The sequence below is a fragment of the Littorina saxatilis genome, linkage group LG7 (genome assembly GCF_037325665.1).
Source record: "Littorina saxatilis isolate snail1 linkage group LG7, US_GU_Lsax_2.0, whole genome shotgun sequence".
NCBI classification, from domain to species: Eukaryota; Metazoa; Mollusca; class Gastropoda; order Littorinimorpha; family Littorinidae; genus Littorina; species Littorina saxatilis.
Genome location: NC_090251.1, coordinates 12,497,711 through 12,523,259, shown reverse-complemented (window position 1 = coordinate 12,523,259; position 25,549 = coordinate 12,497,711). Strand labels below are relative to the sequence as shown.

The 25,549-nt window shown below is 42.0% G+C and overlaps 2 protein-coding genes and 1 long non-coding RNA gene across 4 annotated transcripts in view; 1 reads left to right on the top strand and 2 right to left on the bottom strand.

The window, feature by feature from the left end:
• LOC138970702 (uncharacterized) overlaps positions 1-22,702 on the bottom strand; it is a 42,147-nt gene extending 19,445 nt beyond the window's left edge. Inside the window, exons 1-2 of the mRNA XM_070343185.1 lie at positions 22,520-22,702; positions 11,965-12,132 (exon numbers count right to left, since the gene is read on the bottom strand). Of these exons, the coding sequence (XP_070199286.1) occupies positions 11,965-11,983 (19 nt within the window). The 5' untranslated portion in view covers positions 11,984-12,132; positions 22,520-22,702. The remainder of the gene's footprint in view (positions 1-11,964; positions 12,133-22,519) is intronic.
• LOC138970709 (uncharacterized) overlaps positions 1-25,549 on the bottom strand; it is a 383,958-nt gene that overhangs the window by 62,768 nt on the left and 295,641 nt on the right. The window lies entirely within an intron of this gene.
• Positions 884-10,969, top strand: LOC138970703 (uncharacterized). 2 transcript variants are annotated; one of them, XR_011457050.1, is made up of 2 exons: positions 884-1,235; positions 10,797-10,969. It is a non-coding gene; the product is annotated as an uncharacterized lncRNA (long non-coding RNA). The 2 variants fall into 2 exon arrangements; XR_011457051.1 differs by lacking the exon at positions 884-1,235 and adding an exon at positions 8,107-8,359.

Genomic DNA, 25,549 nt, shown 5'->3' with positions numbered 1-25,549 from the left:
GGTTGTGTGTGTATGTGTGTGTGTGTGTGTGTGTGTGTGTGTGCGTGCGTGCGTGTGTGAGTGTGTGTTTGTGTCCCTCGGCGCGTGACAATATATCTGCCAATAAGTTGAACTAAAACAGGGTTCAAGTGGGAATTACACCTGAAAAAGCAGGAAGGAAGCAGAATACATGTTATGAACTCCGTTATTTATTGTTTGAAATGTTACAACCTGGGAGAAGTCACCCTCGCACCCCGTCCTTAGTTTCTCTTGACCTACCTTTGAAGTATTCTTGAGGACATGACTAGACAACCCGATTGCGCCCATTGCACGGCATAAGAGAGCGCCGTTCCACCCGGCCGATTCCGCTATAGACGTCACGCGTCCAAGGGAGGTGATTTTCGAGCCAGCTGCATTGACTCGGCCAAGAACGCAAACTTTCTTCGATTAAAGGCATTGTAGTATGTCTAAAATCATGGGACTTGTGTTATCAAGCTTTTAAAATCACCAAGTAACTTTTAAGAATAGTTTCAGTTACATGCGAACTCATTCTGCTGAACGGATTTTGAGAGCCAGTACCCAACAGCCTTAAAATGCACCTCTTTCCTTTTTTCATGTTCTTTTATGGTTTGCCGATTTTGTTAACATTTTTGCATTCATAATGAAGATTTTATGGTGACTGTACAGAAATGTACGTCCTCTAGTTTCTAACCTTCCAAAAATTGGGGCTGGGGGTCGGGAGAGAGAGAGAGAGAGAGAGAGAGAGAGAGAGAGAGAGAGAGAGAGAGAGAAAGAGAGAGAGAGAGACAGACAGAGAGACAGACAGACAGATAGAGACAGAGAGGGAGAGAGAGAGATAGAGAGAGACAGAGAGGGAGACAGAGGGGAGAGAGGGAGACAGAGAGAGTCAGAGAGAGACAGAGAGAGAGACAACGTCGAAACTTTGTCAATCATTTCGGTTTTTTCACCTGCATTTTTAGTTTCGTAATATTCTATTCAATTAATGTTCGGTCAAACATAGAGGTTCACTAATTGTGTAAGACGAAAAGAGTATAACATAAATGCATATTGTTTCAAGGAATTTGCTGAGTTAAATGGATTTGCGAGTGCGAAACTTTCCCTCCCCAAAAAAGACGCGTTACTAACCGACAGTGTTCTCCGGTGATGGCCACGGTCGACTTTGTGTATCCCAAATTTGGTTTTCAACTTTGATGAACACTTTCAGGACTAAAATATTCATCGTAATCAACTCGAAGGTAAGTTGTTTTCAGTTGTTCTACATGAGACGTTATCACTTATTGTACTCCATGTACACTTGCACAGATTACTTGATTGTCGAGACCATGATTGGAAACGGACCGGCCAAAGATGGCGGGTCTTTCCAATAGTCACAATGTCAGCCCTAACTCAGATCAAGGGATACACATTCTTTTAGACTCAACTTTTGAGTCAGTATAGCGAAACAATGGGTCACAAGCAGTGGAACACAAAGGAAAAACACGTTTCACATAGACGGACGCAACCTTTAGAAAGCTGTTTAATCAGACTAGCTCAGTGCATGAGACTGAAAGCGGGGGCGGCCATTGATATCTCAAGTACTTAATTGGGCATTTTACGATCTTGAGGGAGGACGATGTATCCAGACAAGCTGCTTCAAGTTCAAGTGAATCTGCCCAGCGGACAGTGGTATGAGGAGAATTCAGAACTTGACACATTGGCTCATTACATACTTGACTGTCTTTTGTCGACCTGTTCTGTTACTCACTCAAGTAGGCAGCCGAGATACCCTGCCGGTGTCACGATTTCAATCTTTCGCCTGTGTACATATTTCCCCCTCGACATATACTCAAGACTGAAATGTTGTTTCCTGGTAAAATTAAGAAGCGAAATTATTTAAGGACGAAAAGCATGTCAGTTTCTTGCATGTGAAGAAAATTGGTGGTAAAATTTAATAGATTTCAACCCCAAAATCTAATTCTTCGAAAACGTGTACTGAGTGGTTACGTCCCTTGAGTAAGAAGGAAACATTTTAGGATGAATCAAATTTCTAAGTTAAATAAAACAAATTGGTTGGACAAATTTGGCCCCATGAATGTAAGGTACACAAGGTCGCTCATCAGTACTATATCGTAGGGTGGTTTTTTGTTCAGTGTAGAGTTTATACTAGTTCAACGAGGCCGAGAAGCGAAATATCAACACGGCGAAAGATGAAAACGTCACACCGGGGGAGAGAGCGAGACAAAGAGGAGCTATCGGGTGGAGAATGGGGAGGTGATTCGGGGAGGGGGGTGGATTAAAGATGAACGTATCAAATTGTTATTTGTAAGGAGGAGAGAGTGAGACAAAGAGGAGCTATCGGGTGGAGAATGGGGGAGGGGATTCGGGAGGGGGGATTATAATGGGTGTGTGTGTGTGTGGTGTGTGTGTGTGGGCGGCAGGTTGGGACGGCATTTTATCAACGAACGTACGAAATAACAAAACAAAATAAAGAAAGAACAAACAAACAAAAATTAAAACCTGACACATGCAGGTTTGTGTAGTCATTCGTTAGACTGATTTTAACCTGTCTTAGACGACTACCCATAGTCTTTTCACATTCACTGATTCAATCAATCAATCAATATATGAGGCTTATATCGCGCGTATTCCGTGGTTACAGTTCTAAGCGCAGGGATTTATTTATTTATTTTTGTATTTTTATTTTGTGCAATTTATATCGCGCACATATTCAAGGCGCAGGGATTTTTATCTATGCCGTGTGAGATGGAATTTTTTTTACAAAATACATCACGCATTCACATCGGCCAGCAGATCGCAGCCATTTCGGCGCATATCCTACTTTTCACGGCCTATTATTCCAAGTCACACGGGTATTTTGGTGTACATTTTTATCTATGCCAATACAATTTTGCCAGGAAAGACCCTTTTGTCAATCGTGGGATCTTTAACGTGCACACCCCATTCAAGTAATGACACACTCGGACTGTGTATGTGTGTGTGTGTGTGTGTGTGTGTGTGTGTGTGGGTGTGTGTGCTACCTGACGGATTTTGATGAACATTGGTTTACATATTCTTGAGAGCATTCGCTTGTGTGGCTGTTCTCCGATATTTGATAGCGTTATTTGATGTCATATTTTCCCGTTTGTAAAAGTTGAGCCCGCACTGTCAGAGAGAAGAACACATGAATATAATATGTAGAAATCGCAAACCCGGCCAGAAGGCAGACACGGACAAAATGTAGGATGCTGATACATGTAAAATATGTGTCTGATGCGAGTATAGGTTTACTACATGTATGTTTACAAAAATCGTGAATAATATCTAGCCGAGATGAATCGCAACCTTTGTACCTCTCCCTTTATTTAAGATTTTTTCCCATTCTTCTTCGTGTTAGTTGGACGGTATTCTTTCTTTTTCTTTTTTCTTCCAGCCACAACACAGATAGCGTAATAGCGGCTGTTTTATTCATTCTTCTGTCTCGTTCCCTCATATTCGCATGTGATATTATGTCACTCCTTATGAGATTACACCCCCCAAACTTTGTTGCTAGACCTTTGTTAAGGAGAGAAGAGGCGAGGAAAACTGGTATGAAGTACAAGTCAAAAATCGCACCTTGATCTTACCTGACTCATTTACGGCACTTGGCAGTCTTTTGTCGGGCTTTTGTCGATCGTTTGTTCACTTGGATAATAAAATTACGGACATGCTCCCCCCCCTCCCCCCCCCCCCCCCTCCTCTAAACTTTGCCAAAATGGGTCCTCTTGAGACATCTCGCGTATGAGAACAAAAGAAAACCGAACGGGCAAATCATATGGACAACACATGTTGGATTTCTTCTTAGGTAAAAAAAAAATGCAGCCAATGTTTTCTCGAAAAGTTGTGTTTGTGTGTGTGTGCGCGTGCGCAGGTTTTTTAATGTACTGTTTCGTTGAGAGGATCGTGGGTAGTGTTTTTCCTCTTCATTTTAAAGTGTTCATTACAGACATATAAGACAAAATAAAGAAAAAGAGAGAAACAAACAGCAAAAAACAAGTCGCGTAAGGCGAAAATACAACATTTAGTCAAGCTGTCGAACTCACAGAATGTCCATAGAGGGGGAATCGAGACGAGGGTCGTGATGTGTGTGTGTGTGTGTGTCTGTGCGTGTGTGTGTGTAGAGCGATTCAGACTAAACTACTGGACCGATCTTTATGAAATTTTACATGAGAGTTCCTGGGAATGATATCCCCGGATTTTTTTTTTCCTTTTTTCAATTAATACCTTTGATGACGTTATATCCGGCTTTTTGTAAAAGTTGAGGCGGCACTGTCACACCCTCATTTTTCAATCAAATTGATTGAAATTTTGGCCACGCAATCTTCGACAAAGGCCGGACTTCGGTATTGCATTTCAGCTTGGTGGTTTAAAAACTAATGAGTGAGTTTGGTCGTTAAAAATCGGAAACTTGTAATTAAAATTATTTTCTTTATCAAACGTTCCAAAAACAATTCCATCTTATTCTGCGTTATTATCTGATTCAAAAAACATATAAATATGTTATATTTGGATTAAAAACAAGCTCTGAAAATTAAAAATATAAAAATTATTATCAAAATCAAATTTCCGAAATCGATTTAAAAACAATTTCGTCTTATTCCTTGTCGGTTCCTGATTCAAAAAAACATATAGATATGATATGTTTGGATTAAAAACACGCTCACAAAGTTAAAACGAAAAATATAATATATGTATTCTAAAACGGATTTTTGTTTTGATGTACATTTTTCATTCAATTTTCTTTTCATGTTTGCTTGCTCTTCATTTAACTGTACAATAGCCGCCATTTATATGTATTTTTCTAGAAAACTTTAAACACCACTATAAGCATTATGCTTGTGTTGTTTACTCTATATGCATTTTTTATTTGTAAATAATGCACAAATGTTGAATAAAACAGTTTAAACCAAACGAAGAGAGGTACAGAAAAGCGTGCTATGCAGCACAGCGAAACCACTATTTTTCAATCAAATTGATTGAAATTTTGGCAAAGCAATTTTCGACGAAGGCCGGACTTTGGTATTGCATTTCAGCTTGATGGCTTAAAAACTAATTAATGACTTTGGTCATTAAAAATCGGAAACTTGTAATTAAAATTATTTTTTTATCAAACGATCCAAAAACATTTTCATCTTATTTTTCGTCATTTTCTGATTCCAAAAACGTATACATATGTTATATTTGGATTACAAACAAGCTCTAAACATTAAAAATATAAAAATTATGATTAAAATTAATTTTCCGAAATCGATCTAAAAACAATTTCATCGTATTCCCTGTCGATTCCTGATTCCAAAACCATATACATGTAGATATGATATGTTTGGATTAAAAACACGCTCAGAAAGTTAAAACGAAGAGAGGTACAGAAAAGCGTGCTATGCAACAGAGCGCAACCACTTCCGCGCTAAACAGGGTCGTTAATTTCACCGCCCTTTGTACGAGCGGCGGACTACGGTCATTGGGAAAAAATGCAGTGCGTTCAGTTTCAGTCTGTGAGTTCCACAGCTTGACTAAATGTAGTAATTTCGCCTTACGCGACTTGATCTTTTTCCCACACACTTTGGACACGTGCGAGTACCAGCAATAGAAAATTAACAAAACACCTTCCTCCCCCTCTTAGGTGAAATGAAAGCGGACGTTTTCAGCGTGCATTCCCTTGAATTGACTGAATGGTTAATCATGCTTCCGTGATCTTGGGAGTTGTGGTTTTTTTCTGTGACATTCACAAACATACAAATGACAGAGTCCGACTAAAGGCTTACTGGAATTTACTGTTGAGTAATAAGTGTGTCCTCTTAGGACCATGCCAGTGCATGGGGGATATCTTGGATACAGGGCGGACAGGCTTGCAAGCAATATATAACTCTGACTGTTGACCGTCGTTGTAATTTCCCACTTTGTAGTTGTCAAGGTATTTTAACATGTGGGCTTTATATTTTATAAGCTTGTACAAGAGCATTGTTAGTAATAACGCGCGCTATTATTAGTTAAAAAAGGGATCAACTTGGAATGTGCACCCGACATTCCAATTTGTTTTCTCCTTTCTAATAATGGGTGAATTTGTTTTATTATAACTGAATTGCTTACAACCGAAATACCTACATGCCGAAATAACTGAAATAAAAAAAATAAACAAATAGACGAATAGGGAAATGATACATAAATAAGTTCATAAATGAATGAGTTAATAAATGCGTTATGGCGAAATTTAGATAACAAATTAGGAACTTTAACATTAATTTCAAATTAACTAACCAAATAACAAAATCAATAGGTAAAGTGTTGTATGGGGACATGTAACAAAATGAGGAACTTGAAAACCACCATGTAGGTGTCCGACATTTACTGGTGTCTTGTTTGCAATGATTTCAATTTGGTTCCAACATTTTGTTGTCGTCGTCGTCGCTCTTGCTGTCTTTGTTGTAGTTGTTGTTATTTGGGGGTTAAACGGGAAAAGGGGCAGAAATATGTAATTGGACTATTGAACGATCGTTTTCACACTCGGTGTCGGACTTCAAGTACAACGCGGGGTAAAAGTACTTAATGGAAATCCTTGAGCTATGAGTTTAATAGATAATCGTTATTTTGAGCAATTTCCATGTCTGAACATCCCACGGATATCCGCGTTCCGGCTACAGTACAATTGCACCCCAAGCACAAACTTGCCCAATAGCACCCCCCGAAAAAAATGTGGCCAATTACACCCCATCATGGTTTTTTTTGAGAACCATAACCCTTATAGGGCCTCACAAGTATTACCTTCTTACCGAGTTCGTCAGAGTGGCTTTGAGTGAAAATCACGTTGCGGACATGGGTTGCCACTTGCGCTGAACATGTGCTCACGTCTTTTCTTGTCCGTTACAACAACTGTTGTGCTATTCCCACATTCTGCCTTTGAGACACTGAAAGTTGGATGATGGATTTTGTTGAAACTACTAGCGAGAGGGGCAAACCAGCAATTATATATGAAAAGCAGATGTACACAGAGGATACCAGCCGAAATAAAAGAAAGCGTGTTTGTATTCATGAACCAGATCCTGAACATACAGGCAAACACCTACATCAGAATGCGGACATTGCACATACGTGCTCTGATCAGGTCCGATGCTCTCAGGAAAGTCCGCTTTGCCTTCAAACAGAGGCAAAAGCTGCAAAATGGTGACATGACATTGAGAGACTACATGGTGTGCCTCGGTCACAAGTTCATGCATGTTCAGTGAAGGTGTTTGCGTGTAGATCATTTTAATTATCTTACTGCTTTATACATGAACTATTTTATAATAAAATTTCTAAATCATTCATTTAACCACCATCACCCAAGCGTAGCAGATTCATCACCATGCTGATGTTGGCTACCTATCACTAAGAAGATCGTTTTTATCCAAAAATCTTTAGAGTCTCAAGAATAAGCCAATTGAGGCCTTGTAAGGGATGGTGTGGAATGGGTTGGTATTGTCCAAACAAATTAGCCCAATTGCACCCCAGAGGTGTTGGGGTGCAATCGGGCTCATTTGGGGTGCAGTTGTCTTGCACCGCGCGTTCCACCCATCATTTCCTTTTACACGACAATAACAATTACCTTCCTCCCTCCCCCTACCCCTCCCTATACACTTGATAGTCCTCAACTTCGACCTACGGCGATAGGGGGATAATTGAGACAGCACTCTAAGTAGCTTTCCAGGTTACTGAAAGACTTTGATTTTGATCACAAGTTTTGGAAACTGTGAGCCCTTTTATCCTCAGGGAGACAGACTGTGTACAACGTGGGATTTAGAGCGGGTCAAAGTTGAATCAAACTTGCCACATTCATTTCTTGCCTCATGATTAGCATATGCATCGTTCACTGCTTACTGTTGTTGTTGTTTAGAAATCAGTGCGCGCGCGCAAGTTTGTATGTGTGTGTTCGTGCGTGAGTGTGTGAGTGTGTGTGTGTGTGTGTGGTGTCGGTGTGTGTGTGTGGTGTCAGTGTGTGTGTGGTGTGCCAGTGTGTTTGTTTGAGTTCGTGCCTGTGTTTGTGTATGTGTGTGTGTGTGTGTGTGTGTGTGTGTGTGTGTGTGTGAGTGTGTGTGAGTGTGTGTTATTGTGTCAGTTATTCTTTCTTTTGTCCCGAATCCTTGCTTTCCAGAAACCTGTGATGTCATTCTTCCTTGAAAATTTCTTCCAAAACTTGGTTGTCCAACTTTTGTCCGAGAGATGAGGTCGGAACGGTGGTATGAGAAGAATTCAGAACTTGACACCTTGATGTCATCTGACTGATTGGCTAATTACACACTTGACTGTCTTTTGTCGACCTGGATCATAAAGTTGCCGACCATGTTGATTTACCCACCCCCTTATGAACGTGAGTCTACTTGAAACATCAGCGTAGCCAACACACAACAAACCCAAAGTCGGACCGTAACAAGTTTTCATTATTTTATGTCTGCCACCCCACTCCCTCCCCCTTTTAACCCCCTCCGCCCCCACCGCTTACCCCTTCTCAGTTCACAGTTAATTGTCTGCAGCCTCAACCCCCCGTGGGTAATAAATCACTCGACTATCGTCGCCTGCTTCTGATGACCGCTCTAAATAATTTGTCAGATAGCAGTGTGCAAAAGACACCGTTGAGTGTACATGTATTACCTTTCCTATAGGACACGTACGTGCCTTTTCAAGTCATTGTCAATTACAAAATGTAGGTCTTACAACACAGCCACTGATTTTCAGGTGACGGTATCAATGCCGGGTCCCTGCTCTGCGAAAAAAAAGTGTTTGCATTAATCGGAAGAAACATACTGCATAAGCGTAATTTATGCAGAGGTATGATGTTCTTAAGTTGTGAGATTTTTTAATGATCACGATGCCTTCAGTGCTTACTAAATTCTTTGATTAGATTGATTTTGTTAATGAAGTTAGAATTCTGCTGCTCTGATTAGTGAAATATTCAAAAATGCTATCATGCTGTTTTTGCACCGTCATGGCTTTGTAGACTTATAATATATCTGCGTAATTGATTTCAACTCTTAGAAATCAAAAGTATAACAAATTGTATTGTGTCTCCTCTTGTCGTTAAATAATCACAACAACTGTAAAACAAATTTGCTTTGATAAAGCTCCCGTTTTTCTCTCAGAATTTTGCTCATTTTTGTTTTGTTTACATGCCCCAGACACAAAATCTACAAAACGATTCATAAAAATTCCGTTCCATGCATTCCGTCTCCTCTCAATCTAAGATCCCCCTCCCCCCCCCCCCCCCCATAGATCCTCCCCCCACAGTTTGTACAGGAGCGGGGCATTTAGGAGCCTTTGCAATTTTATGACCCGTCTGAAAGAAGTGATTGACTGGACACTGTCAAGTGCTCTTAAAGAAGCGATCAGATACGTGAGAATCACAGTGTGAAATTTGACAAGAGGTTGACGGAAGTCTGGCAACCAGATGTTAAAGGGAAAAAATAACTCACTGAAAAAGTGAGATCGCACGTGTCGGACAGATGAAGGTTGGAAAAAAAGGAACCTTCTTGGCATGGATAACACTGGAAATATAACGTGGAAAACTTGTAATTATAGGTGCTGGACTTTCAAATTCAACTTGATCGCACATGTCGCCCTTAATTGTCTCTCTCACTGCTTTCTTATTACCTTTGCAAGTTGAAACCACCCATCCCTCTCTTGCTTGATGGCAACTTTAAAGTTCTCCTTTTTCCCAACCGTTTTGTCCCAGCATATAACCACTTCATGTCCCTAATTGGCACTAGTTTCTGTGAGGACGTTAAGCTTAGGTTAACCAACCAACCAACCGTTTTGATACTACCCATGTATCATGTATGTTTCTGAACATTTTGTTTTTATTTGGTATTGCTTCATTTTGCTTTTTGTCATTTACAATGTATAATCTGTGAAAAAAAAAGGCCAAAACCAAATAACTTTTAGTTTCCGATGACAAGGTGTAGTGTATTTAACAAACAAAGTTTGATTGTAATGATTGCTTCCATTTTCTGTGCACCTCCCACCTCTACAACATGCATACACTTGATAGTCTTCAACTTCGACCTACGGCGATCGGTGGATAATTGAGACAGTACTAGCTCCGAGGAGCTTTCCAGGTTACCGAAAGACTTTGATTTTGATAACAATGTTGAAAAGGCTGTGAGCCCTTTTATCCTCAAGGAGAGAGACGGACACCGGCCCCTATAATGGGCTTTAATTGGAGCGTGTCAAAGTTCATTGCATCCTGATCAGCATATGAAACGTTTATCGCTTATTGTAGTTGTGTATAACTCATAGTAGTGGGAATAAGGTGACGCGCTAGTGTGAGTTTGTGTGTGAGTGTGTGTGTGTGTGTGTGTGATTCGTATATATATATATATAGCAGTAACGGATGTTAATTGTGTTTGGACAATTACAAACATTTAATTCTTGTACACAGATTAAAGACAGTTTCACTTCCAGGTCAAATGTCTTAATGATGCAAATACAAATAAAATACCCTCTGTGTTCTGAAACGATCAATTTTCGTTTGAAATACTTCATTTCTTATGTAAGGAATACACTTTTGTTGTCTTGGCTTGCGGCCTAAATCTGACACAACAAGGCTCGAAGAAGGGACATAATGCTTTATTTCATATATTAAAAAGAAATACATGTAGTGTCAACACTCAGTTGGCAGTAGGCCAGAGACATAGTAGGCAGTGGAAAGTTACTAAAAAGTGACCTAAGTTGAAAAGATGTGTATTTCTACTCCAGACATTATGGAGGCTCTGGTGTCACTAATATCAATGTGCTGTCTTTGCTTTGTTTAGCGACCAGCATCAAAGAGGCGCATCGAGGACTGCCTGGGAGAAGAGGACCACGAGGACAAAGAATGAAATCGATTGAATATGCTGTGCTGTTGCCCTGCTAAGCTGCGTGCATTTTTAATTTCTCCGCAACATAATATGCATGTTTTTGTTATGAAATAAAATTGTTGATCGTATCTTGAGTTTATGGTGTTACATGTAATAGTCCTTATGATCTGTGACTGAGTGTGAAAGTTGGTGTGTGTGCGTGGATACATTTACCAAAACCTACATTCACTCTCAACGTTGCATTCACGTCAAAATCAAACCAAACCACAACCACAACCAAAAATTCACGTTGTGTCGACGTGTAATTCACGTCAATTTTATCAGGAAAAATGCACCAAAACACAACTTTTACGTTGTGTCAACGTAGAATTCACGTAATTTTTGAGCTAAATTTTGACCTAAAATTTACGTTCCATTCACGTGGACATTACGTAAAAATGCAACGCAATTTCAACCAAACCACAACCACAACCAAAAATTCACGTTGTGACAACGTAAAATTCACGTAATGTTTTTACGAACAATCCACCTCCACCAATAATTCACGTTGCATTCACGTTGGTGTCACGTAAAATGCAACGTTGTTTTCCAACGTTATTCCCACGTGATTTCGTCCATACAAATCTACGTAAAAAAACGTTGAAACGCAACGTAAACCCAACGTAACCCAACGTGAATATAACGTGAATACAACGTAAAATTGTTTGCTGGGGTGTGTGTGTGTGTGGGTGTGGGGGTGTGGTTGTGTGTGTGTGTGTGTGTGTGTGTGTGTGTGTGTGTGTGTGTGTGTGTGTGTGTGTGTGTGCAATTAAAAAAATGGAGTTGCGATCCTACGCCACTACTCTTTCACTTTAGTATTCGAATCCCCCAACTCCGATCCAACCCCCACCCCTCACAGAGAGAGTTACAGAGAGAGAGAGGGGGAGGGAGGGAGAGAGACGGACAGACAGACAGACGGACAGACACACAGACAGAGACAAACAAAGGCAGAGAAACACAGACAGAGAGAGACAGACAGAGAGAGACAGACAGAGAGAGACAGAGAGAGAGAGACAGAGAGAGACAGACAGAGAGAGACAGACATAGAGCTACACAAAAGCGGAAACGAGGTGATTTGTCTTACCTGACCGGTACAACGCCATGCTGAAAAACACAAGAACACTCAGGTGTCAGTCGCCCTTGTTGCTGTTTGCACAGGTCTGTAACTTCTCTCTGTGATTAACACCTTCTTGCACCTCTGTAGCAAAAGCGTCGTGGACTTGCACTTCTGTGTACAGTGTCACACCTGTCTCTGAAAACACACACAACATAAACAACAGGAAGGTTTAGGGATATATACTCAAGGTAATCATGAGAGCAGTTTGTACATTCAAAACTGTAAAACGTATTTGTGTGTATGTTTGAGGGGTTACACATCTACGCAAACACGCGCGCTCGTGAACAGACACACACACACAGACACACACAGACACACACTCTCTCTCTCTCTCTCTCTCTCTCTCTCTCTCTCTCTCTCTCTCTCTCTCTCTCTCTCTCAAGGAAAACACCGTCTCGTCCTGGAAAATCTGCGCTGAGGGAACAAAAACTACTACCGTCTTGCGACTTGTGTCAGCCTTTGACTCGGACCGGCCAGCCATGACTAGACACTTTCGCCGTAAACCACCTAGCCAGCTTCAGCGAGATAGATTACGGGCCAAAGAACGACAGAGAAAGGCTGAAGAGCCAGAACACCCTATCGGAACGTCAAAGGCAAGTCATCAATCTTTACCATTGCCAAATCTTACCATTGCATCGAACCTACAAACAAACCAACAACAACAACCACTGGAATGTGACGTTGACACCAGGGAGGTCGATGTTGACACACAACACAGTGACAGTGACATCTTCGCACGTGCCGCACGCCTTCCCGACAGAATCAAAGAGCGTGATTACATGAGGCAGGGTGAAGGTGGCGGTGTGCTATTGTCGTCACGGACCGCTGAGCCACGTGATGTTTTTCTTTTTCCAGCGTCGCGGACGACGCTGGTATCTGCGGTCGGGAAGACTTTCCACGAATTTGCCACAGGGCGCCGCCATGTTTTCTGTGCTCGACTGCGAGCAGACCACAGGCACATTACACCCAAAATTCTTGTAGGCATACACAGACGCAACATAGCATATACAGACAATAACACCCACAACACTTCAACTGCATATGAAAGGAATAAAAATAAATCCGCAAATCAGTCGTGCACAATACACCAGTTAGAAAAACAAGGAGTACCAAAGCGGCGTGCAGAAACTAAACTGACTCGGAGACTGAGAAGAAACATTTATCACACGATGTGGATAGCAAACATTAAAATAAAACAGATAAGTCAAGCAAAAAATAAACACAAATATCGAAAACACAATAAACAAAGGTAAAGAAAACAAAAAGAGATGCTTGCCGACAGTCAGTGTGTGTGTGCGTGGTTTGCCGTGTGCGTCAGCGGGGTGTGTGTGTGTGTGTGTGTGTGTGTGCGTGCGCGTGCATGCGTGCGTAGGCTACGTTCTTGCGTGTGTGCGTTCGAATGAGAAAGAAGAGAGACGAGAGGATTGAACAATGAGGTCACGTTCTCTGTCACATGAATACATATACACACACTGAAGGCTACTTCGGACACGAACACTTGCCAACAACTGTGGTTGGACATGCTTTTGAAATGTAATATTTTTTCGACATGATTTCTGGACATACGAATCCCGCTGTGTTGCCTACTGATGTTGCGAATGATGAAGGTTTTGAGTTGACTGACCTTGAGGAGGGATTGCATCAGGCGTTTATCGTCTCAAATTATATCCTTGCTACTTTTCAGGAGTCAACTATTGCCATTCATGGTAACTTGGATAGTCAATGTTTTTATTTGTTTGATTCCCATCAAAGAAACAGAAATGGTAACCATTCTTCAAATGGCGCTGCAGTTTTGATGTCATTATTATTATTATTATTGTGATCATTTTTATGCGCCTAATCTAGATATAGCCCTAGGCGCTTACATATGTCATCAAGTTAATTCCTTTGCAGAATTGATTGATTTTCTCAAAAGCCATTATCAATGTGTTTATCAATTAACACCTGTTCATTTCTGTCCAACTGCAATGCAAACTCAATGTGGAGGAAACAAGGATTCATTACAAACAGGTCATCCCTGTACATCAACAGATTTATGTACCTCAATCAATACTGCTAGTATGAGTGACAGGAATATAAAAGAAAAAACAACCAAACGCAAATGTACTACTACTTCTACGACTCGTTTGAATGTAAAACAGAAATGTAACACTATCTGTGACAATGACGGTTCTACGACTCGTTTGAAGGACAGTATAGATCGAACCTTAACCCACAACTACGACAATTTGTGTCAGACTTTTTTGAACAGGAAAATATGCCTCTGTTCAACAGTAACCAAAACATGGAAGATGTTTTTGAAACTTTACAGAAATGTAACACTAGCCTATCTGTGACAATGTTGCTTTTGAATTGAACCCACATTTGTTGAACAGGAGAGAATGTTCCTGTTCAACAGTGCCCAAAACACTGAATCTGACGTTTTTGAATCTTTTCTGTCATCTAACTGAATCTGACGTTTTTGAATCTTTTCTGTCATCTAACCCAATTGCTCATGACTTCATCGATCTTGAACATGCCTACTTTTCAAAGAAAGACAGACAAAAGCGAAATCTGCATGTTAGCCATCTGCCTGAAATGGTCAATGTACTTTTGTAAAATTGTCACAGCTGTTATGCACTTTTGTGAAATGGTCAGTGCTGTTGTGCACTTATGCAAAACTTGGTGCTGTGCTGTTAACATTTGAACAAAATGCATTTTGTTCAAATGTTTAATGCAACTTGCTACTATTTAATCGCTGTATGCGCTTTGTGGTAATAATGCACTGTTGTGAAAAGTTTGCGCTAAATGTTGGCACTATGCATCATTGTTGGAGCACCCTCCTGTAGATGCACCATGCTGAAAAATGTACTTATGAATCAAGCATTGACTGAAATAAACAATTTATATATCCAGCACAACATGCAATTCATTAACTTTTGACACTAACCTTTAACACTTCCCAAAATAAATCTTTGGTGGACATTGCATCGACGCTGTTCATTTTGAATGAACATTTTTCTTGTGGATTCCTGCTCTCTGACATCACAGTCTCAGCACGGATGTAAAAAATCACTGGATGTGTCAGAGACAAAGGCAGTGGACATGGGTTATACTCTGGCGTCCATCAAGGAGTATGTGTCGGGATTGAATGACCGATCAGCTGTGCGGGCAGTGAAAATTGTGCAAAGAAACCACTCGTTCCGACGCCGGGTGGTCCATGACAAGACAGGCGACAATCATAGACTGCAGCAGCGACGATCTTCCAGGCACGTACTGGATGATAAAACAAGCAGCTCTCCACATGCTACAAGAAGAAAAGGAGTACTGTACCAAGCTTCGGCAAGGGTCACCAGTCGACAGAGGCAAGTTCAAAGATCAGCAGCTCCGAACAGTGCTACAAGAAGTGTCTGTGCTCAGAAACGTTACAAGGTTCTACCTCAGTTGACAGCAATGACTATTCGCTACGCATATTCGATGTCTCTGGGTATGATTCGGGACTATCTTTTGCTTGTGCTGAGACATTTTGCTTTACACTGAACAAAACAATACAAAAACTGACTGACGCGGAACTTCCCATGTCGAATAAGGGATGGAAACCATGAACCATCCCCATGATTTGTACATGATAACACTTTTCTTGCCTTCGAAATTGTTTCCCTCCCCCCCAACCTCCCCATCGCAATGAACTATCATGTTTTTGGCGATTACACTTTCTGACTTCTGACTTCTCTCTCTCTCTTTCACTCTGTCATTTTGTCACTCACACACACGAAAAATCCCTTCATTTTCACACACAAAAAACAATATCAAACTTTCAAATAAGGCAAACAACAAACGAACCAAAAAACAATAAACGACGACAGTAACGAGACATCGTTAGAACAGAATATGAATGGTATATACACGACTTTTGTTTGTGTTTGAACTCTAGCCGGTGACAGGAAGAGGGCATCTCATTACTGTAATTACAGTTATTCTTGTCGACCATTTTCCCCTTTTCCCCGATTCCACCTGCGCACGCAATGATACTTCCAATCTACGGGGAGTTCTATAGTCGCTGTATTGCGGGCTCAGGTCACAGAGAACTCCGTCACTGTTTGAATGACAATCGTTTTCTTTGTGCTCAATGTATAAGAGAGAGAGAGAGAGAGGGAGGGAGAGAGAGAGAGAGAGAGAGAGAGAGAGAGAGAGAGAGTCCAGCTATTTGCATTTGTGCTACTTTGCTGCAATCTCCAACACTAACAATCCACAGTCCCCTACATTTTGCCAACGAGTGGTTTTGGTTGCGATGAAGCAAGACCTCAATAAAACAGACACACCGTTGCCGTTGGACAGTTATGTCGAATTCATTGCTTTTTCCTCTTCCGTGGCTGTGTTTTACTGTTCCATGACATGAACGAACGCATGAAGATTACATTTACACGAAAAGAAATCTCCAAAAACTACAATAGCGAGGGCGAATTGCATCGAACAGGAGGAATATGGCCGAAGACGCCAGTAGACCTAGCATTGCTTCACTGAATAAAGTAGATGGCCACAGGGGATGCATCCTAATTTAGATCAAATTAGTTGACGAACTTAAACGGCTGTGTAGAAACCTGGAAATGTCATTAACCCAAAATTGTACTCATTTTAATTTTAAAAAAAAAAAAAAATTTTAATTTTTTTTTTACTACTTTCTCCCAATGCAAAGCTACGAGTAGCAGCAACAGAGTCGCGCTACCCAGGTGTATGCGTGTTTAGGTGTAATCAGCCAACTGCAGAATGACCGAGGTCTTTTACGTGCCACAATGGTGACACGGGGGTGGAACATGGATACCGTCTCTGAGTCTGCACATAAAGTTGACCCGTGTCCGTCTCGGCCCGTATTCGAACCTGCGAACCTAGGATCACAAGTGCAGTGCTCTACCAATTGAGCTACCAGGCCTCCCCTCTCACCCCCCATTCTCACCTGCCCCATGTGCGTGCATTGACAGTTCAGTTCCAGAGGTAAGCATTTTTCGCATAATTATATATGGCGCAATAGTTTGCAAAATGACATGCCGATATTGTGACAGACCAGTCAGCAACAACCTCTCAATTTTCTCTCCAAAGCCTAGCTACTTGCGACAAAACAGTAACCAAGAAGATGTTAAAAACCCCACAGAAGTCTCCTTTGCGACAATCCAATAGGCCACAAGCTTTTAAAACCCTCGCAGAAACCTTTTTTGTGACAGAAGAGTAAAATAAGCAAAAACTTTCGAAGCCCTTGAAGAAGCCTTCTTTCAAGGGCGACAGGACAGTTAGTTAGCAACGGCATTCAAAGCCCTTCCAGAAGCATCCTTTGCAGTAATTCTTTTTGCAACAAACACTTCAGAATTCGACATCATTATAGTGACGTTCGAAGCCCTACTCTCCTCTCAAAAGTTCGAACTCGCATAAACGCAACATTTCATTTCACACTTTGACTGAGTTCTTTTACGTGCCTCGGCTGCAACACGAGGGCGGGACATGGACACCGGACACCATTAGTCTGCACGAAATGTTGACCCGTGTCCGTCCTGGCCTATATTCAAACCAAGAGAATCACAGGCAAAGTGCACACCATCCCCACCCCCGGTGTAACACGACATTTTTACTCCACGAAAAATTTACTCCGGAGTAAATATTTCGTACGAAATTCTTACTCCGAGTACACTTTTCGTACGAGAAAAGAACTCCCCAAGGCACGAAAAAATGACTCCCTCCACGAAATTTTTACTCCCCATTTTTTTTTTCCAGTAAAAATCTCGTACGCAAAAATGGGATGCGGGTGAAGGGATAATGCCAATATGTGATCTCGCGCACACGAATGTCGCGCTACCCTCCTTCCACCCCTTCCACCACCAAGACTAACAGGGGACAAGGGAGTAAAAATGTCGTACACATGGCATGGGAAGTTAAATTGCTCGTGTTGGGGTGAAGTAATTTATTCGTTATTTATTCGTCAGGGCAGTAACATTTTTGTTCGAAATGTTTACTCGGAACTCACCTGTCTTGGGGAGTAATTTTCTCGTGTAATGGGGGAGTGCTTTTTTCGTAACTTTAGGGAGTAACTTTTTCGTACGAAATGTTTACTCCGGAGTAAAAAATCTCGTGGGAGTAATTTTCTCGTGTTACACCGGCAATACGAGTTACTTCAACATTTGAAGTTGAGCCCAGTTAATTACAAGGGGTGTGATGTGTGGGCAGGTTGGGGCTGGCAGAAAAAACACAGCTTTGCGAAGATCCGATTATCAAATCAACATGACCAGGACTGGGCACCTGTCGCACGTTTTGCAATACGGTAGACGCGACTGGAAAGTCCGCGACAATCTCGATCCTCTCCGCCCTTATCCACCTCATGGCAAGTGGCTGTGATTGCGACAGGTAATCTAGGATCTGTCATTGACAAATACTTTGTGCCCAACACTAATAATCTCATAGCAAGTGGCTGTGATTGCGACAGGTAATCTAGGATCTGTCATTGACACATACTTTGTGCCCAACATTAATAATCTCTGGAAGAGTCAAATGGGTATGAAAAAAAGTTTCCACAAGTGTACCAGTTGCTTCAAACACATGCATTTGGCCCATGTTTGATGAAAGCGTTTTGAAATTTGAGTCAGTGACACCTCGAATTTCTTTTCTTTAGTGTTAGTGCTCTCTAATCGCTTCAAATCGTCATCTTTGTTCAATCTATTTCTGAGGAGAAAACGAAAACAAATGTAAGCACCTGAAAGATGTGAATAGTTAACGACTGATGCAACGATAACAACTACATTCATTGTCGTGACACGTACGCACTTAACTAGACTTCTTTTTTTTTCGCGGCGAAATGAAAAATCTTGTATGGACGAACAATATCTCTTGAAATGCTTCCCCGCAAAGAACATAACACTAAGACGCAAAACAAGCTAAACCGGTGAGACTGCTGAGAAAAGAGCGAGTTAAAAATATTCCCCCCGTCAGTCTTCTGCTAAAGACACACTCCTACCAATGTTCCCACCACAGATCTCTGCAGACTTGAACATGGGATATGAGCGTCACTCCGCTCAGACACATACCTTCTTCTTCTTCTTCTGCTAAGATGCACTCCTTCCAGTGTTCCCACTACAGATATCTGCAGACTCAGTTTAACATGGGATATGAGTGTCACTCCGCTCAGACAAATACCTCCTTCTTCTTCTTCTGCTAAGATGCACTCCTTCCAGTGTTCCCACTACAGATATCTGCAGACTCAGTTTAACATGGGATATGAGCGTCACTCCGCTCAGACAAATACCTCCTTCTTCTGCGTTCGTGGGCTGAAACTCCCACGTACACTCGTGTTTTTGCACGAGTGGATTTTTGCGTGTATGACCGTTTTTACCCAGCCATACGGCGCTTTAGGAGGAAGCATGCTGGGTATTTTCGTGTTTCTATATATATAACCCACCGAACTCTGACATGGATTAATGGATCTTTTCCGTGCGCACTTGGTCTTGTGCTTGCGTGTACACACGAAGGGAGATAAGGCACTAGCAGGTCTGCACATAAGTTGACCTGGGAGATCGGAAAAAATCTCCACCTTAACCCACCAGGCGCGGCCGGGATTCGAACCCACGACCTTCCGCTTTGGAGGCCGGCGTCTTGCCACCACGCCACCACGCCACCACGCCACCACACGCCACCACGCCACCACGCCACCACGCGCCACCACGCGCCACCACGCCACCACGCCACCACGCCACCACACGCCACCACGCCACCACGCCACCACGCCACAGCGTCCGTCAGTCACATAGCAACAATCAACGGCCTGACTGGTTTCTGTGCATAGTTCCATTTTTTTAAATTATAAATTAATTTATTTATTTATTTATTTATTTATTTACGAGGATTTATATCGCGCACGTATCTCACCACACAAGGCGACTCAAGGCGCATGTTACCTATTAATGCCGTGTGAGATGGAATTTTTTACACAATATATCACGCATTCACATCGGCCAGTAGATCGACTGCCTTTAGGCGCTGCATCCACCTTTCACGGCCTATTATTCCAGGTCACACGGGTATTTTGGTGGACATTTTTATCTACGCCTATACAATTTTGCCAGGAAAGACCCTTTTGTCAATCGTGGGATCTTTAACGTGCACACCCCAATGTAGTGTACACGAAGGGACCTCGGTTTTTCGTCTCATCCGAAAGACTAGCACTTGAACCCACCACCTTAATGAGACAGATTGACCCTACTTTCCCCTGAAAGGTGCGTTTGGCTGCCTAAATGGCGGGGTAAAAACGGGCTAACACGTAAAAACCTACTTGTGCAAAAACATGAGTGTACGTGGGCGTTTCACTTTCAGCCCATGCACTTAGAAGAAGAAGAAGAAGAAGAAGAAGAAGAAGAAGAAGAAGAAGAAGAAGAAGAAGAAGAAGAAGAAGAAGAAGAAGAAGAAGAAGAAGAAGAAGAAGAAGAAGAAGAAGAAGAAGAAGAAGAAGAAGAAGAAGAAGAAAAAGAAGAAGAAGAAGAAGAAGAAGAAGAGTGGCTTTTGATAAATTCACTAATTACAACAAATCCTTCTCTTCACAGAAGGCAACAATTAAGGTTGTTGATGTTTGATATTTATAAGCTTACAGTGTGCCCAGTGCAGGGACGACCTGATCCCACGTAAAAGTCCAGCCAAATCTGAGATCGAGTGTGCCTTCCAAAACCCCTTCCTTTCATTGCACACAACCATGTTCCCCACATAACAGATCTGTCAAGGATTCTATATATGGGATTACCGCTGTTTTAAATACATTCACAGCTACAGCCTGGGCGGTTTTTTTGCAGATAGGAATTTTGTTGTTGAAAATTAACAATTGTGTAACTGACTCAGAGATACATATGTTTAAGCTTCCAAACAAATTAAACCAAAATTCCCGGTCTGCGCAATAAGCAGCTATGATGTGTGTGTGTGTGTGTGTGTGTGTGTCAGTATGTGTGTGTGTGTGCGTGCGTGAGTGCGGCGTGCGCGCGCGTGTGTGTGTGTGTGTGTGTGTGTGTGTGTACGTGAGTGCGGCGTGCGTGTGTGTGCGTGTGTGTGTGTGTGACCATAATTTCTATACGAGACAAAATGCACCAAGTTATGAGCATTCTATATATATAGTCGTGCACACGTGGGAGATTACATTCATGTTGACTGCATGTTGCTTTTTATTGCTGAACTTTCAACCTGTCAGACAATGTGCAATTGGTCATGGAAAAAACCGTGACAAAGACAGAATGACGAAGGACAATAAACAAGAATAATGTTTGAAATGTATATGCACACACATTGCAAAGAAACCTGTATTTCGCTCTCTGCGACGTGCCCCGAAGCGGAGGAGGACAATGACAGATCGAGGGTACAACAAGAAACTTAAAGTAAAAATACACTTTAGGCCAAACAAAAAAATAGTCTGTTTACGGTAACCCGACCGACCCTATTTTTTTCGCGCGACCCTAGACTTTTTTTTGGCATTTGGGAAAGAAAAAAAAAGAAAAAAAAGAAAATAACGTAAAAATATGGTTTTTGGGAGAAAAAAAAATCCCGACCTACCGACCCTAATTTTTTGGCCTATGTTACCGTAAACAGACCTCTTTTTTTTGCCTTACTATAATTATATAAATATATACACCCACACACGCTGGCACGGCATACAGGCAACGCGTTACGACACACATCCGCACCAACACCTAACCCGACCACGCGATCCCCACACACACACGCACACACACACACACACACACACTCGCGCGCAAACACACAGACACACACTCGCGCGCAAACACACACACGCACGCACGCACGCACACACAAGTTCGTCGTCCGAGTCACAGTGACATAGACAGGTATGTGATGTTACAGACTGATGAAGAAACATAATCATAAGCCTCACAGCAGTGATGAACAGCATGCGCTGACATGCACAGACAGACAAGTGCTAGCTCGACTAACCTTTTGGGTTTGATATATATTGCCGTGACTGATTTCAACGTAGGCCTAATTATTACGGAAAACCCTCTGTGTCTCGAAAGACTCACGGACTGACACTGATTCAGACAGACCCACAGACCAACAGACAGACAGACAGACAGTTTACAAGTCCTATCTCTAATTGAAGACTCGTGGACAGACACTCATGCAGGCACACCGGCCACGCAGACTCGGACAGACAAACGGACGGCACTGACCTGAAAATACATGTGCTGTGACTGGTTCACATGGATTTTCGCATACATTTGATGAACTTTCACTGAGCGAGTGCTATTATTTCTCCCTAACAACCCCCACCCCCCAGTCACACAGTCACACACACACAACACAACCACCCCCTTCTACACACTTACATGCACACACACACACAGAAAGACACACACACACACACACACACACACAACACACACAACACACACACACACATACATATACACACACACACACACACACTCACACACACACACTCACTCACACACACACTCACACACACACACACACACACACACACATCCACACACACACAAACAAACCTTACCTCCTTTAACACCAGCAATTCTCTACCTCTTCCTCACACAGTGAACGAAAAGCAACAACCTCCGACGCACTTTGCTCGTCAAACAACACAACACAGCGCTCGGGCAAGCGTCCGCCAGTCTCTCGCTCAGTCACTATTGCAGAATAGAACGCAAACCAGCGCACACGAGTTGATCAGTGTTGATGAACGCAGTTGAATGTCAACTTGGTGCGTTTGCACATCGACAATTCCGGGTCCCAGTCTGTCATAATACCTGCAGCTCTTGTCTCCTGCACACGCGCTGCTTCACCCCAGCGCCGAGAGCAGAAAACGGTCCTCACTTTGAGCATAGACCAAAATAGCCTGGACCGCCAACTCGTCACGTGACCCTTCGAGGTTACGACGCTCGACTTTCAGGGGCGCTTAGCGTCCGGTTTGAAAGGCCAGCGATTCGAAGACAGTGAAAAGAAAGCACGCTCCAGTTATTTGTGACAATGGGAGGTGACAATGAACTGGATTTTCCAAAACTCCAAACTAAACTTAACAAAACTCATTGAAAAACATGTTCCATATGCACTTTAGCTGAGTTTATTTGAGCATTTTCAGAACTTACCTCGGCAACTTCGTCCATGTTTACAATCGACACCGGATATGACATCCCCCTGATTTCTGAAAGGCCATGTAAGCGTAGGTTCCTGAATGCGAGAGGCCGCTACCTCGTAATATAGCTATGAGACCAATGGTGGCGAGAGAGGTGAAGGGAGGGGGAATGTTTACAGTGCCGTGTGCCGGGCTGTGAGCAGTACCCGCCAATGTTTAGCTCAGGCACCGTCGCGGCGGACGCGCCTCAGTTCTATACCGAACACTGCACCCTCATTCAAGGAAAATGCACCGCGCTGTTCTAGACAACTGTCCTCACCTACAAGTCAGAGGTGTAAGTTACACCGACCCTGGCGCCTAAGGCAAAGCCAAATGCTCGTCTCAAAACCGGATAGAGAGAAAGAGCGGAGAGAGAGCTAGTTGGCGGTCCAGGATAAATGGTCCATGCTTTGAGTTACACAGGTCATAATAGGCGATTAAACAAAGTCAACGCACTAGTCGAATGTGTGGCTTACACACAACAGGTTGCTGCTGCTGACAAGCTCACACATTAATCAATCCGAATTGTATTCAGGTCTTAGGTCTTCATAGTACGGGAACAATTAGAGGCAAAGAATATAATTGAATTGTTCTATATTGAATGAAGAATACTGTTATTGGTTGAAAAGGACCAACGCACCGCATGTAGGCCCACATTTAAACACAGACGATGATTTGAAGTTGTTGTTTTTTATCTGAAAATGTAATATATTGCTATCCAATACTAAGGGCTGCGGTTATTTCTGACGACAATAAATTATCCTCTCTTGATCGTTCACTTCACTTGACACAATAAATCATTGGATGACAGAACGTAACAGGTGGAACGGCATCAGTCAAATGATTCAGTCGTGGTCCTATTAAGGACACCCATCGTGGCGGTGCAACTTTTTTTTCATTTTTACATTTAGTCAAGTTTTGACTAAATGTTTTAACGTATGTGTGTGTGTGTGTGTGTGTGTGTGTGTGTGTGTGTGTGTGTGTGTCTGTCTGTCTGTCTGTCTGTCTGTCTGTGTGTGTGTGTAGAGAGATTCAGACCAAACTACTGGACCGATCTTTATGAAATTTGCCATGAGAATTCCTGGGAATGATATCCCCGGACGTTTTTTCTTTTTTTCGATAAATACCTTTGATGACGTCATATCCGGCTTTTTGTAAAAGTTGAGGCGGCACTGTCACACCCTCATTTTTCAATCAAATTGATTGCAATTTTGGCCCAGCAATCTTCGACGAAGGCCGGACTTCGGTATTGCATTTCAGCTTGGTGGCTTAAAAATTAATTAATGACTTTGGTCATTAAAAATCTGAAAATTGTAAAAAAAACAAATTGTTTTTAAAACGATCCAAATTTACGTTTATCTTATTCTTCATCATTTTCTGATTCCAAAAACATATAAATATGTTATATTCGGATTAAAAACAAGCTCTGAAAATTAAAAAATATAAAAATTATTATTAAAATAAAATTTCCGAAATCGATTTAAAAACAATTTCATCTTATTCCTTGTGGGTTCCTGATTCCAAAAACATATAGATGTGATATGTTTGGATTAAAAACACGCTCAGAAAGTTAAAAAGAATAGAGATAAAGAAAAGCGGGCTATCCTTCTCAGCGCAACTACTACCCCGCTCTCCTTGTCAATTTCACTGCCTGTGCATCGAGCGGTGGACTGACGATGCTACGAGTATACGCTCTTGCTGTAAAAATGCAGTGAGTTCAGTTTCATTCTGTTAATTCGACAGCTTGACTAAATGTTGAAAATTTCGCCTTACGCGACTTGTTTCATAATGCTATCATATACTTCTAATCTAGTCTTTAATACGCACTACAAAAAAAGGCCTGTAGGACAGGAAGCAGGATCAACAACGGAGCAAAAAGATATTACGATTGTCATTGTGAACTTGTTCCGTTCACTATTCACAGACAGTCTTTAGCTCCCCTCTTTGCAGTGGAGAAGTTTTTCCCGTTGAGCATATAGACACTGTGCCTCCTCTGTGCTTGCATACATGTACTCACACGTTTCTGGCACTGTAGCAAGATCCCAAAAACTAAAACCTTCCCATCGTCGGCGGCAATCGATAATTCTCTTGCACAGCTTGGGTAACGCTGATGCTATTGCCTACTCCCCTTGTATTTTGGGCACTTATTGCCTTCGGCTTTTAAAACACATTTAAATATAATCTCTTCTATTCCGTTCTCAGCAGTTCACATACACATCGTTAAAGCTAATATAATTATATAGAGAAGATGTTAGGTTTGTGTCGACACCTGCAGAGAGTCGTGTAGTAATAATGCTCTGTTGATCATGTTTACTTTTCTGACACGAAAATAGTCCTTGTCTGCTCCAAACACCGACAGGCATATTCCACTGGAGTGAGTGTGTGTGTGTGTGTGTGTGTGTGTGTGTGTGT